Source organism: Lampris incognitus, chromosome 21 (assembly GCF_029633865.1).
Source record: "Lampris incognitus isolate fLamInc1 chromosome 21, fLamInc1.hap2, whole genome shotgun sequence".
NCBI lineage: Eukaryota > Metazoa > Chordata > Actinopteri > Lampriformes > Lampridae > Lampris > Lampris incognitus.
This window is the reverse complement of record NC_079231.1, coordinates 7,200,907-7,215,647: the sequence shown is the minus strand read 5'-3', so window position 1 is coordinate 7,215,647 and position 14,741 is coordinate 7,200,907. Positions and strand designations below refer to the sequence as shown.

The 14,741-nt window shown below is 42.8% G+C and overlaps 1 protein-coding gene across 4 annotated transcripts in view; it reads right to left on the bottom strand.

Annotated features, from left to right (window-relative positions):
- Positions 1–14,312, bottom strand: part of LOC130131650 (zinc finger protein 567-like) — a 36,395-nt gene extending 22,083 nt beyond the window's left edge. The window contains exons 1-4 of one of the 4 annotated variants that reach the window (XM_056301420.1): positions 9,232–9,401; positions 8,384–8,580; positions 8,039–8,110; positions 1,892–1,982 (exon numbers count right to left, since the gene is read on the bottom strand). In XM_056301420.1, coding sequence (XP_056157395.1) covers positions 1,892–1,982; positions 8,039–8,110; positions 8,384–8,580; positions 9,232–9,355 — 484 coding nt within the window. In that variant the 5' untranslated portion in view covers positions 9,356–9,401. Of the gene's footprint in view, positions 1–1,891; positions 1,983–2,725; positions 3,007–4,154; positions 4,373–8,038; positions 8,111–8,383; positions 8,581–9,231; positions 9,402–14,009 lie in introns of those variants that run through there. The other 3 variants (XM_056301421.1, XM_056301422.1, XM_056301423.1) reach the window with 3 other exon arrangements.
- Positions 14,313–14,741: the final 429 nt, after the last annotated feature.

Genomic DNA, 14,741 nt, shown 5'->3' with positions numbered 1-14,741 from the left:
ACCACAACTCAACCATCAAGGAAGTAGTTACCCAGAACAACAGAAAAAGTTCTGTTGGTGAGGTAAGAGCTTAATAAGCCAAGAGCCGAGCCGTTGATGCCAACCCAAGTCTCTAATCAATGTAAGAGGATGTTGGGATCGACTTTGTCAAAGGCAGTACTTAAGTCTAAAAGAACTCAAATCAAGCAGTCACCTCTGTCTGCAGTCAATAGTAGGTCATTAGTGACCTTTACTAGAGCTGTCTCAGTACGATGAAGTGCTCTAAAACCAGACTGGAAACCTTTAAAAACACTTAGTGTTCATAAAAGAAATCAACTGAGAAGAAATTACTCTCCAGAACCTCAGACAGAAAAGACAATTTGGAGATTGGTCTGTAGTTATTGAGGGACAGGGGAGCTAAATTAGGTCTCTTCAGCAATGGGTGAACAATGGCATGCTTAAAAATGTCTGGAAAAGGACCAGAGGCCAGAGAATTATTAAGAATTTGCATAATAACGGGGTCATAGTTGAAAATACCTCCTTGAGCAGCTTAGTGGGAATGATGTCTAAGATGCAGGAAGAGGAGTTCATATTGAAGACTGTACTCTCCAACACTGAAATTGTAATTGGTTGAAACTGGGTAAAAGAGGCAGAATTAACATGGTGAATTGAACAAATGCAAGAGTCTGGCTGGATTTGGGACCTGATATTCTCCAACTTATTTACAAAATGAGAGAAATATTTCAGACAACTCGACATAAGGTTCAAAAAGAGAAGTGGAGGAACCATTAATAACAGAATCAATTCCCCTAAAGAGAACTTTAGGATTGTGGTTATTTCTTGATGTTAGTTAAGAGAAGTACACTGATCTCACACCCTTAACTACCTTCTGGTAGATTAACATTTGGTTTTTAAGGGTTTTATGTGTTAATTCGGACGTTGACCTTCCATTGTCATTCTGATTTTCTACGGAGTCTTCTAAGGGCACGAGAGTGTGATTATTCAGCCAGGGCAAGTTATTTTATTTTTGTTTCCTAGTTTTAAACAGTGCAATTTGGTCGAGGGTGGATAGGCACTGATCATTGAATAAATTTAACAGTGCATCTGAATTAAAAGGGGATAAAGAGGGATTAAAGGATGATGAATTAAAAGCATCACAGAATTTAACTGCAAAGCCAGCGTTGAGAATGTGGGAGCGTGTTTTAAGATAGTGACTAGGAATAGCAAGCTGCAGTGGCTCTTTGAATATGACAGCTTTATAGTCAGATACAGGCAATATCCACCAGATTAAGACAATCGAGAGAAACCAGATGAGAGTACAAGGTCTAAGAAGTGGCCTTTGGAATGTGTGTCCCCTTCAACAGATTGAATGAGGTTAAACGAGTCGATAAGATTCGAAAATTTTGAAGTCAGGGAATGGGAAGAACAAAACACATGAATATTAAAATTGCCAAGAATAAGCACCCTGTCATATTTTGGCATGAGAATAGATAGGTCAGAAAACTCAGAGATAAAACTTAACTGAAACAGGGGGCCTATAAATTAAGATGCAGAGAAAAGGGGGAGGGCCAGTGATTAAAAAAAACATAAAACCTCAAATGAGATAAAATTACCAAAAGAAACAGGATGGCAGACATGAGCTACGTTCCATTGCAAAAGCCTTTGAATACATTCAGAATCACCTGTCAACAATAAAAGACTATCATTACCAGCAAGGACTAGGGTGCTAAATCGAACGGGCTATGTTCTTTAAGAAACCGTAAGTCTATGTATTTAAAAACGAATAAATAACTATACATATGTAATCAACCCTCACAGACCCAACCTGAACCACCCCCACCCCACAGATAAGTCCAGGGCTGAATTTCTTTCCCAGTACACACACCCTTGTCTAGTGACCTGGCTTGCTTACTGGCTGAGAGCTTGTTTGGTGTGGCCTTTCGTTGACGGGCTGCTGTCGCACTGACGTCATTGTACTCGTCAATCTTTGATGGATGTTTCCTCTGTAAAGATAAACATTATTTCAGTACATGTTCAAACATTACCTCATCACATCACTGCTATTAACACCAAAGGAAAAACTGAGTAAAATCATTCAACCAGTCATTTTTTAAGCTAATCATTAATTGTTTAGCATGATGTTAAAGTTTGGGAAATTTGGTTAAATGACTACTGACTTTTAACCTGTTGTAATAAAAGTGGTTGTCCTGATATTTTGTTATAATATTTTTAAGAATTGCAGTTTAATTATTTAAGCATGCATGCGCACACACACTATCTAGTTCTGGCTTACTTGAATTCTAGGCTAACCAATGACACTAGAGCAGGGTTCACTAATTAGCGGACCACAATCCAGACCGAGCAATTGCTGTATCCTGACCGCAACCCATTTCTGATTAATTATTAAGAAATGTAAAACACTGTCAATGGCGCGCTTTAGATATAGTATATTTGTGCAGTGGCCCATTCGGATGTAATCCCCACCCCCACCCCGACCATAATGTGGGTTGCAATGGCAGAGGGGCCCTGTTCGTCCAGTTGCCACAGAAAAAACGTGTCTGTCTGCACCTTCTCTCCAACCACTCATCCAAACTACTTCACACTCGACACTACACTTCCGTCGGTCCCCAGCCACACGCCCGCCAAGTGTGACGTCAACAGGGTGAACGCTTGTCGAACTAAATCAAAGGACAGACAGAAAGATTCCTTCAATTTCAGTCACAATGTTACATTGAAGGGCACGCGCCTGGCGCTCCGCTCGCATCTCGGGTGCGTCCTCCTCTCGCGTGCGTTTGTGACGCTGAAGGTCACGCGCCCGGCGCTCCGCTCGCATCTCAGGTGCGTCCTCCTCTTGCGCGCGTTTGTGACGTTGGAGGTCACGCGCAAGCCTGTGTCGTGCCTGATCCCGAGCTAGGCGTGCATATCGTGCTTCATCGGACTCAGCTGCACGTGCACGGCGCTTTGCCTCGCGCATCCGCTTCCGCTTGGCACGACTATCTTTAGGCATGTTCGCGTCAGCAGAGGCGTCTGCAACAAAGAGTAGATGTCACAGTCAGTGGTTAAACTCTGACGTCACGCACACAACTGTCCACTTTCCACAACGGAAGATGAAACTACCGGTTAAAATTATAATTAAAAAAAAAAATCACACTTCAATTTGCTGAGATGCGGAAAGTCAAGCTTTTACGGTATTGGTTAAGCGGTAGTAATGTGCGAGTCATGAACGAATTGTTCACAACGAAGGACACTTGAACGAGTCGGGAGTAACAAGTCCTCGTCTCCATTAACTCGTTCACTGAACAGCAAAGACGAGGCCAGACAAGTCACTACTGTGCAACTCTTATATTAAGTGTATTTGTGGAAACGTATCAAGTTAATTAGTGTATTAACCTAGCCATGTGAGAAAAGCCACCACTTCAGCGCTTGTTTCAACTCAGCACTTGCTCTCCCAGCCTGGAGCCGATGGACTAACTCGGGGCTGCACGAATCACCCACTCACCCACAAGTGCAATGCCACAGTCGGTGATCGTCCATGAATTTTAATTTGTCCCTTTTCAGTAATTTAGTACTACTCGATGCCCCCTATCAATCACGAAATCCAACGGTGTCATTTCTGATCAGCAGACCGTGTTGCTATGGAGGCCGCTCTGATGGGACCGACTGCTGTTGTATAGCCCAGCATCCCAAATTAAAAACTGTGCCTCAAGGGGCTTTACAGCAACACATCCTGTTGTAAATCTTATCCACCAAGGGCCAGTGTGGGTGGAAGCTTTTGCGCCAACCAAGCAGTTACACACCTGATCCCACTAACCCACTAATTAACCAGTAGAGTCTGCTGAGGAACTTGATTGGGAGACACAGGTGTGTAACTTCTTGGCTGGGACAAAGACCTGCACCCACACCGGCCCTTTCTGGATAAGATTACCCCCCCCCCTGCATCGGATAAGGAACTCCCTAAAATAAAAATAAAAACTTTAACTGAGAAAAAATGGCGGACTTTTTTTTTAAAAAACGGGCAACAATAAAATCGATTTAAACCAGTACAATTATTTCAGATATATATTTTTATTGCCAAACAATTTCTCTAAGAGTTGTGTTCTTGACCTCAGAGGAGTTAAATAAAAACATGCTTGCAACCGCTGCCTGCTGGTCAAAGCATACATCGGTTTACTCACAACCTGTGTCAGCTGGCCAGACCGCTTCTAGTCAGCCCAGCCTCTTCTGCGCCGCGCGAAAAGGGTTTCTCAAAGGCTGCGGAAATTGTAAGTTGTACACAAAACGAACAGTTTCACCATCACGTCTTGATCCGCTCGGTCCCATAACATGTGGAAAGGCTACGAAAGCCGCACGATTAACTCATTTTACGCCATTCGTTAGCGGGAGACTAAACCGGAAGTTAGCCAGCTCGGCTGGCGGAAGACTGGCGCGCGTGACTCCGTAGAGACGCCGCCATTGGACGAATGGAAGCCCGTTACTTCCGGGCGAGAGCGGCCTGTAAACAAACGCACACGCGAGTAAACGGGGGGAACTGGGGGGGGGGGTTTCTGGATTAAAAAAAGCGTTTACACGTCTCAACCGATTTCAATGAGTCGTTTTTATATTCAAGGGTTTATAATCTACGTGGAGTACAAAAAACGTTTTGTCTTCAGGTGCTTCGACTCTCCATAGTTGGGCTATGATCGCTGCTAGACGCTCAAGAGAGGAGTGTGTGTTAACGTTGGGCATGCATGAACTGAATCAAGTGGTGGAAAATAATTCATGGTCAGAAGGAATTGTAAAAAATCACGTTTGTCAAGCATGCATTTGGCTATTTGCCTTGGCTAATACTTGTGGAGACGTCCCTATAGAATTGAATGTACATGAAATGTGCAGTTTTTTTTTACACTGTGGAAACGACTTTGTTCCGTCTACGTCCCCATCATTTTAGCTTTTCTTGTGCTCCAGGACAGAACACAGCTCATTCACTCTGAAGCACAAAATCTCGACATAATGCATCTGTAAGTACTAGTAATTGACCATCATTGAGAAAAATTGAACAAATCGAGGAAAGGTCTATCTGCCAACTGCAAGACGGGCAGAATGTGTCAACCTTGTATGAGGACAGTTTTGACAACATGAACGGGCAATATGTGTGGATACTAAGCCCACACTTAAAGCCCCTGAGGGGTTGCTAGACAGGCGCCTAACTGACGCGCTTGTAGCCACTTCGCGTTACGTGCGTCTATGAAATAACGTTCAGACTTGTTTGGGTTGAAAGGCTATATGTAGTACTCACCACAAAACGTCATACATCATAAACAGTCCAATATTCCACATTTAAGCTTGTATCGAAGCAGCGAAGCGGTCAAACACTGTGCTCCCCTCCGTCAAGCAACACCCATCACCTGATTGAATGTTCCCACCTACACTGCTGACACCTGTGGACCAATTAAGTGCTGACGAGATGAGACCAAATGGCTTCTGCAACATTTTTGAAATGTACTTTTGTTTATTTAATGTGATAGTTATACAGCAACTACAATATAGGCCCCTTAATCATAGTGCAAAAGTTAGACATAATTTTAGCTCTGATCTTTGCTGGGAGGACATTTGAGTGACTGGGCCTCTTTGAATGGCAACTCGGGCTATGGCAAAAACAGTGCAACGGCTTCAAGCGACTGCGCCAGACACACCACACTTTGTTATGGGTGATTTTAATCACTGTAAACCAGGAGAGTCATCTGAGTCGTCCGACACAATTTACGAAATGTCTGGACCTTTGTTATGGATCCCTTCATAGAGCTCCACTCGGTATGCCTGATCACCACGTTGTGAATTGTATTTGGTTCCATCCTACAAACCGGTCCTAAAGAGAAACAAGCCGGAGTGACGTTCAGTTCTGGTCAGAGAAGTCTATCCAATGTCTCCAGGACTATGTTAGTTGCACTGACTGGGACTGGTTTAAAAATGTCTGATGATCTGGATGAACTCACAGAGACTGTGTCTGCATATACCACCTTTTTTGAGCACTTGGGTCATCCCCCAAAAATCAATTTCCATTTATCCAAATAATCCATGGGTCTCCAAATCTTTCAAAAGTACAATCATCATCATTTTCATCTCTTGCTGCTCCCGTTAGGGGTCACCACAGCGGACCATCCGTCTCCATCTTTTCCTGTCCTCCACACCTTCCTCTGTCACGCAAGCCTCCGGCATGTGCCCCCTCACCAAAAACATAAACCTCCTCTTTGGCCTTCCTCTTTTCCTCTTGCCTGGCAGCTCCATATTCAGCATCCTTCTCCCAATATACCCAGCATCTCTCCTCCACACATGTCCAAACCATCTCAATCTTCCCTCTCTTGCTTTGTCTCCAAACCGTCCAACCTGAGCTGTCCTTCTAATACACTTGTTCCTAATCCTGTCCTCCTTTGTCAATCCCAACAAAATTCTTAGCATCTTCAACTCTGCCACCTCCAGCTCCACCGCTTGTCTTTTCGTCAGTGCCACCGACTCAAAACCATACAACATAGGATAGAAATCTGCAATCTACTGAATATACTCTTCTAGTAGTTTTTGTGCCATGTGGTGTGTGTGCGTGCAATCTGGTTGCTGAGTGACATGAAGGAAGATCTGATGGTGATGCTGCAATAGCTACTATAGTACACAGTGGTGTGTGTTGTGGTTGTTGAAGATCAGCTGTCTTGTTGGTGTAGATCCAGTACTGCATATAGCACGTAATAGTGTATTTTGTATGTGGCTGTGCCGGCTGTATCAGCACCCGTATGAAAAATGTGTGTGTGTGTGGGGAGGGGGGGCAGTTCATTACTGAAGGCCCTGACTGAACTGACTGAAACCCCACGGTACGCTACTGCTTAAATCCACTGCTTGCTAGGTACATTCCTCTGTATACTACTTGTCATCTATTTTACTGGTCATCCGTGTTCTCCTTTTCTTTTTGGTCTCTGTGTTGTTGGTCTTTGGCGGGAAATATTGCACTTTTATAGAATTAAAATAGGCACCGCTATAGTGTTTTCCCATACTTGATGATGGCCTACGAGCCCGACAGTAATTGGAGTGTCTATTGAGTGTCTTCCTCCAAATATTTTCTTTGTACATATATGCTTTATTCTTTGTACATAGATGAACTGTTGTCTTTAGGGATATCTTTTGGTGTCACCTTACACTACTAAAATTCTGTATGTACACTATCATGTGTGTACATTTATATGCACGCATGTTTTATATATATATATGTGTGTGTGTGTAGATGTGGGGATAGATATTTGTGCACTGGACACTTTTTCTGCCACACTGGTCATGTGACTGTACCACGTAAGCAGTGTCACGTGATTTAAAATGGCATCGCACATTGTGGTTGTCATTGCCCAATCCGTACCAGAAACCTGATTTGTTCAACGCATGCATGAAAATGCACCTACTTCCTGTCGGCAGTATGTCGATGCAATTTACAGTATATGCATTTTTCTTGTTTTTGTAAAGAACGTCTAAGACAATGATGCTCATGAAATAAAAGACTACATTTTTCCTTCTCGAGTGAACACCTTTTTCCTGGTTTGATAAAGAATATCTAATATAATTAGATTACAGAGGTTCTGCAATTACCCACTTTGTGTACGGGTCCCGTCATGGTAAGGATATATATCTGTTGTTGTGTACTGTTTCTGGCAGTGGTCCAATCAAATCAAAACCAAGCACCTCCCAAGATTCTTTAACCTGTACATGAGCTTGTGAGTAGCATGTTAATCCACATTAGTCTTCACTAAGCTTGATTTTGGTGCTTGATATATATAAATATATATATATAGCGTTTTTTCCAAAACCGTCAATGGTGTTATAAGTGCTCAATTAGTGAGGAGTGGAATATCAACATGGATACAAGAAAAAAAGTTTTAAAGCATAGCAGTACAGGCTACAACTTTTTCTCCTGTACCCGTGTTGATCAAGCAATAAGCTTGATGTATGTGACTAAGCACTAAGCTATATATATATAGATATATATGAAGACCTAAGCTTGATATATATATATAAAAATAAAACGTGCATGCATTGTAAGCAGTACCTTAACGGAGTGTAACACCGGCGCAACAGTCTTGATGGGATCCTTCAACTGGCAGTGGTGACAACCTCTGACCTGAAAGACAAGTTAATACATTTTCAAAACAAAATTGATGTCTAACATATTGAAAGGCCAGTTGATGTAAGTTGATGAGGACCATAAGAACAACTTCTAAATCAAGTAGGTATCCAACAATATCCCACCCTACAAATGTTCTACCTGTAAGACACCAATTGCAAATTGGGAAATTGTGTGGCCGTTTCATTTTATGCAACATCAAAAAAAAGCCAAAAATCGTGTTTAAGTCTAAACAAATCAGCAGGTGTGTCAAGTAACAGGCATCATTACCCAATCTTTAACATCCTGTATCAGTGTAGACCAGTAGTAGCCAGCAATAACCCTGTTTCTGGTGCTTCTCGCGCCATTGTGATTTCCAGTACCAGGGTTGTAGTGGCACTCCGTCAGAACACGTCTCTTTTGTTCCTCTGACAGCACAACTAGCCGCATGTACTGCCTGCTGGGGCCGGTGTAGAAGAGTCTGTTGTCTGTTTTAAGAGGGGAACAAGAAAGGCTGAGAAAGTTGCAGTTCAAATTAAATGGAAATGACTACATATCTGACTGAGATTAAACTACATTAACCATAAAGCCACTTGTGCACGGCTTCTCCTAATCAGGTACAGGAGTTGAACAAGTACAGTTAACTTTTAAATGCTGTTCGACAACATTATATGTTAAACAAATTGCATTTGAGATGGCTTGGACATGCGTGGAGGAGAGATGCTGGTTATATTGGGAGAAGGATGCTGAATATGGAGCTGCCAGGGAAGAGGAGAGGAGGAAGGCCAAAGAGGAGGTTTATGGATGTGGTGAGGGAGGAAATGCAGGTGGCTGGTGTGACAGAGGAAGATAGAGGACAGGAAGAGATGGAAACGGATGATCCGCTGTGGCGCCACCTAACGGGAGGAGCCGGAAGTAGTAGTAGTAGTAATAGCGTTTGTGTATTAAACTCATGGCCAAAACTGTTATTAACCACAAAGTATCCGTTTTTTAAGCCTCCGTGCGTAAAAACTTGTAACTAAATCCTTTTTGAGCACTTTATGGACTTATAACGGAAATATATAAAAATTAGGTTTTCCAGTAAGTCAGGCATGTCTAGGTAACCAGCGTTACTTCTACTTTGGTGTGTACTTAGTTACCTTTGAGGGCGAACGTTGAATATGCCCGTTTCAGTTTTGCTCGATTTGCGCGATCAACGTTGGAGGCGGTTTCACCTTTTAAGAAATATTCCCGCAAACGGTGGAAAAAGGCAAAAGAGTCCATGACTTCACGGCGGTTTTCAACAACGTTGTAAAACGACGGCGGCGGCGACCGGAAGTAGACGCATTTCCGCGCATGCGTAAAACAAATCGGGTTTCCGGAACGGATCGGGCAATAACGCGAGGTAACTTTTAGTGCGTTTTCAAAAGAAGCAAAGAAAAGTGGAAGCAGCGCTAGTTATCCAGACGTGTCTGAATCACCGGAAAACGTTATTTTTACATCTTTCATTTGTAAGGCCATACTACTAGTGTTACTGTCGGCTGCTCCCGCTAGGGGTCGCCACAGCGGATCATCACAAGACCATAACGTGCTCAGAAAGGATTTAGTTTACACATGATTACGTATGAAGGCTTAAATAACTGGGGCTTTCTGGTTAACAACACATTTCGTCTTATGTTTAATACACAAATGCAACTTGTTTAAAATATGTTGTCCAACAGCATTTAACTGTACTTGCTCAACTCCTGTACCTGGTTAGGAGAAGCTGTGCACAAGTGGCTTTATGGTTAATGTAGTTTAATCTCAGTCAGATATGTAGTCATTTCCTTTTCATTTGAACTGCAGCTTTCTCAGCCTTTCCTGTTTCCCTCTTAAAACAGACAACAGACTCTTCTACACCGGCCCCAGCAGGCAGTACATGCGGCTAGTTGTGCTGTCAGAGGAACAAAAGAGACGTGTTCTGACGGAGTGCCACTACAACCCTGGTACTGGAAATCACAATGGCACCAGAAGCACCAGAAACAGGGTTATTGCTGGCTGCTACTGGTCTACACTGATACAGGATGTTAAAGATTGGGTAATGATGCCTGTTACTTGACACACCTGCTGATTTGTTTAGACTTGAACATGATTTTTGGCTTTTTGTGATGTTGCATAAAATGAAACGGCCACACAATTTCCCAATTTGTAATTGGTGTCTTACAGGTAGAACATTTGTAGGGTGGGGTATTGTTGGATACCTACTTGATTTAGAAGTTGTTCTTGTTGTCCTCATCACCTTGCATCAACTGGCCTTTCAATATGTTAGACATCAATTTTGTTTTGAAAATGTAGTAACTTGTCTTTCAGGTCAGAGGTTGTCACCACTGCCAGTTGAAGGATCCCATCAAGACTGTTGCGCCGGTGTTACACTCCGTTAAGGTACTGCTTACAATGTTTTAGCTTAGTGAAGACTAGTGCGGATTAACTCACAAGCTTGTGTACAGGTAAAAGAAGCTTGGGAGGCGCTTGGTTTGCATTTGATTGGACCACTGCCAGAAACGGCATGCAACAACAGATATACATCCTTACCATGACAGACCTCTACACAAAGTGGGCCATTGCAGAGCCTCTGCAACCGAGGACAGCAACTGGGGTGTCTGCAACAATAATTTCAAAGTTGCACATGTTCGGCATGGTCAGGAAAATCAACACAGACCAAGGGAAGGAGTTTGTCAACGAAGTGAAGTTTTGTGAAAGTGTCTTTAATAATGTTACAGAGGGTTTTTTTTTCCTACCTCACTCTCCACATACAGTGAGCACCATAATTCATTGGACAGTGACACATTTTTTGTTACTGGTTCTGTGTTCTAGCAGGTTGAGATTTAAAGGATACGATGACAATGAGGTTGAAGTGCAGACTGTCAGCTATAATTTGAAGATATTTTCATCCATATCAGATGAACCGTTTAGAAATGACAGCACCTTTTGTATATGTTCGCCTCGTTTTAAGGTACTACAAGTATTTTTTGAATTGGCTTCACAGATGCATTTCATTAGGTAGGTGTATTCATTTGCATCGTTAGTGAATACAGAAGAGAACTGTTGATGTCTCGTCTTGATTCTACACTTTGCAATTGCCTTTGGAGATTTAGTTGGGGTGTGACGACATGATGAAGACAGCAGTGTCGACGCACATTAAACTGGCCGTCGTAAGGCTCAGAAATGAAAATCTATCAATCAGGAACATTGCAGAAACCCTGGGTATGCCCAAGTCAACAGTTTGGTTTATCATTAATGAGAAGAAAAAAAACAACTGGTGAACTCAATTATGTCAAAAGACCCGGTAGACCGAGGAAGACCGCAGAATATTCTCTATGGTGAAGAAAACCCCCCTGACAACAGACCCAACAGATTAAAACACTCTCCTGGATGCAGGTGTAGATGTGTCAAAGTCCACCATACATGGAAAACTACACCAGCAGGACTACAGAGGGTACACTACAAGATGCAAACCGCCAATAAGCCTGAAGAACAAAAAGGCTAGAGTACAGTTTATAGCCTTTCAAACTCAAAGTGCTAGTGCACAGAACCAAAATTTTAAAAAAAATGTGTCACTGTCCAATGAATTATGGTGCTCACTGTATATGTTCTTGTCTGCAAGTACTTCAGTCCTGCGAATTTAACTGATCATTCCGCTGCAGCTCACTGCCGGCATTTTCAGTATGCTGAAAATCAAGCATGCGGTCTCCAGTGCTTACCATCCCCAGACCAATGGACAGGTAACTCTTTGGATGTCTGTCCTCTGAGATCTGTTGTAATTAAATGACATGCTTATTCATCAACTTCACAAATACATTGAAATGTACAGGATGAAAGGACCAACCAGAACATCAAGCGTGCTCTCAGAAAGTATGTGGACGACCACAACAACTGGGACGTCCACCTTCCTACTGTGGTGTATGGAATTAACACTGCAAAGCAGGTTGTGTCTTATCACATCTACATATTATATATAATATCCACAATTTTATTACTTGAAAGAGACACCCTAGTGATTCACTGTTTCATACCCCCAACTAAGAATATAAATGTTAGTTTATTTTTACAATGTTAAAACTGAGTTTGTGAATTTGTGATTATTAATACTCAGTGTCAAGGGTGGGTTTTTTTTGTTTAATATATTAGATTTAGTTATTAATGGAGAGCTTCTTTATGATCAGACCTCCACTAGGCACAGTCCCTATGTCCTCCTTTTCCATCGACACCCGCATCTGCCAGAAGTGATGAATGCCTGGAACTTCTCAATGAAACGGTTTGTACTGAAGAGAAGACACCAGAAAACTCTATATTCATTTTCAGAAAGTATTAATTATTGGGTACTGTTCTTTTTTGGAGGGTCTTTGCAACATAGAGCGAACACAGAGTATGCAACAAAAGACCTTCAGAGATCGCAAGCGCAAGTATATGAGAGTATGTTCAGTTCAGGCTGGTGATGATGTTCTCGTCTCATGGGACCCCAAAAATCGACAGACTGGAGACACTTTAACAAGCCAGCACCAAGGGCCATATACTGTTGCCAGCATCATTTCCAAAGGAGTGGCCACCATTATGAAGGGTTCAACTTGCCAGACGGTCCAAATGTCAAGACTAAGGATGTACAACAGATTGAAACGTAAGGGTGTTAAGTACACTGTGTATATAACTTTACAATTAAATGCTGGGTCCAAAAATACAGAACCATATTTAGCTTGACTAAAAATAATTTACTAGCCTTGTTCAATGGCCAAGCCTGTTTTTTGGCTACAGGTTCCAAAAGTAGCCTTGTTCTCTGGCTACAAGCTCAACAGGGAGCCTTGTTCTCAGGCTACAGAACTCATCATTTAACTACACATATAATTGTGTTTTATGTTTTGTCTGGATTGCCAGACACATTGCAGCCTTCACTGACCTGGGACCCTGGACTGAGAAAACAGGAGGAGACCGTGAAGTACGTCTTATCTGATGTAACTGTGTAAAGCAAATATTTAAACAAGCTAACAGTTGTATTTTAAACACATTTAATGTAGGATTTACTTTCCATTTTCCAGTATTTCCCTCAACAAGGCTACAGGAAATGCCTGCGGCGTCTTCATGCTGCAGGTAGGCATGTTTGATTCCTCAAAGTGTGTCACTTTTCTTTGTATTTCACAGCACGCCTGCTGCATCTGCGCCTCATCCCCCTTAACATTCCCAGGAGTAAGATTTTTTTCTGGTAAGTATACCATCAAACTACTTCACACCGCTGCTGATAAGTGCAATATAGCTTTAGAAATACATATTGATAGAACAAGTTTAGTGTGACTTTAACAATACTACCAAAATGTAGTGGTCCACTTAAATGTGACAAATTTAAAAATAATCATATAGCACTTTTCTAGACACCCAACGCACTTAGAAAGTATGTTAGGTTAAAAGCCACCATAATATACATGCATATATATTTAATTGTCATAATGGATGGTTGGGGTAGTTTTTTTTATAACAATCACTTTATATAAGCAGTTTTTTAGCAGGCTTTTCTGTAACCGGATGTCGAGATTGGCCGCACGTGTCAGATGTTCTGTATCAGGCGGTCGGCCGCTCAGCCAGGAAAACGTAATCCGTCTCATCAGCGCCATGTGCTACACGTTCTTCACGAAAACAAGAACAACGCGCATTCGCGCTATTTACAAAACCAGAAAAGCGCGCATTTATTCGAGAAGAACAAGTCGTGGTTTTCTATGTCACAATGAACCAAAACAAACGCCGTTGCGTTTAAATCCCACACTACCGTAAAGCGCTTCGGCGGGCCGCAAAACAGGCCGTGGAGACGCTATCGCGCATGCGCTAAACCGGAACCGCTCGGGTTTCCGGAAGGGACGGGGCAGTGGCCGTGGACGGATAAAGAACATGCGGAAATGGCGATAACTCGTCTTACCTCGATGTGTTTCTTGAGGTTGGAGGTGGAATTCCTGTAAGCCGATATGACCGAGTGCTGCACGCAGAGGTTGCATTTCATCAGCACGCTGTCTCCCTTTCTCCCCCCGTACGCGAAGAACTGAACCAGGTGCGGCCACGGGCAGCCGTCCTCCCTCTCCTCCGCGTCATTCTCGCCCTTCCCAACGTGGTTGTCCTGCGCCTCCATCTCGGGGGGTTCTGTTCCTCCGAACCTCCGATTCACTCCCAACTCCTGCGCTGTTGTGGTCAGCGGTCACCTCTCCAAACCTGCGCCTGCCGCAGCCTTGTCCCCGCCCCCCTGTGCGCATTTCACGGTTCTCATTGGTCCGTTTGCAATCGGTCGGCAGTCCTATTGGCTACAAAGATGCGGCTGAGAGGTTCGGGTGCGATTCAAATTGTAGGTCTGCTCAGCTCAGCGGCGAATACAGTAAAACGTTACACACTTAAAAAAGACTCACGAAAGTACAAGTACCCCAAAATATGACTTAGTTACAGTAACGGGAGTAGTTGTACTAATTCGTTACTTGAAATGTACCATATAAGAATAATTTATAGACCGTTTTATTCGTTCAAATGTCAAAATTGGGTTTTTGCATATTGTAACGTGCGTGGATAAGTAGACACGTTGGTCCTTGACTAACGGGTCGGACCCCTTTAGTCCAAGTGTTTCTCAACCCAGTCCTCAAGGACCCCCTATCCTGCAGATTTTCTT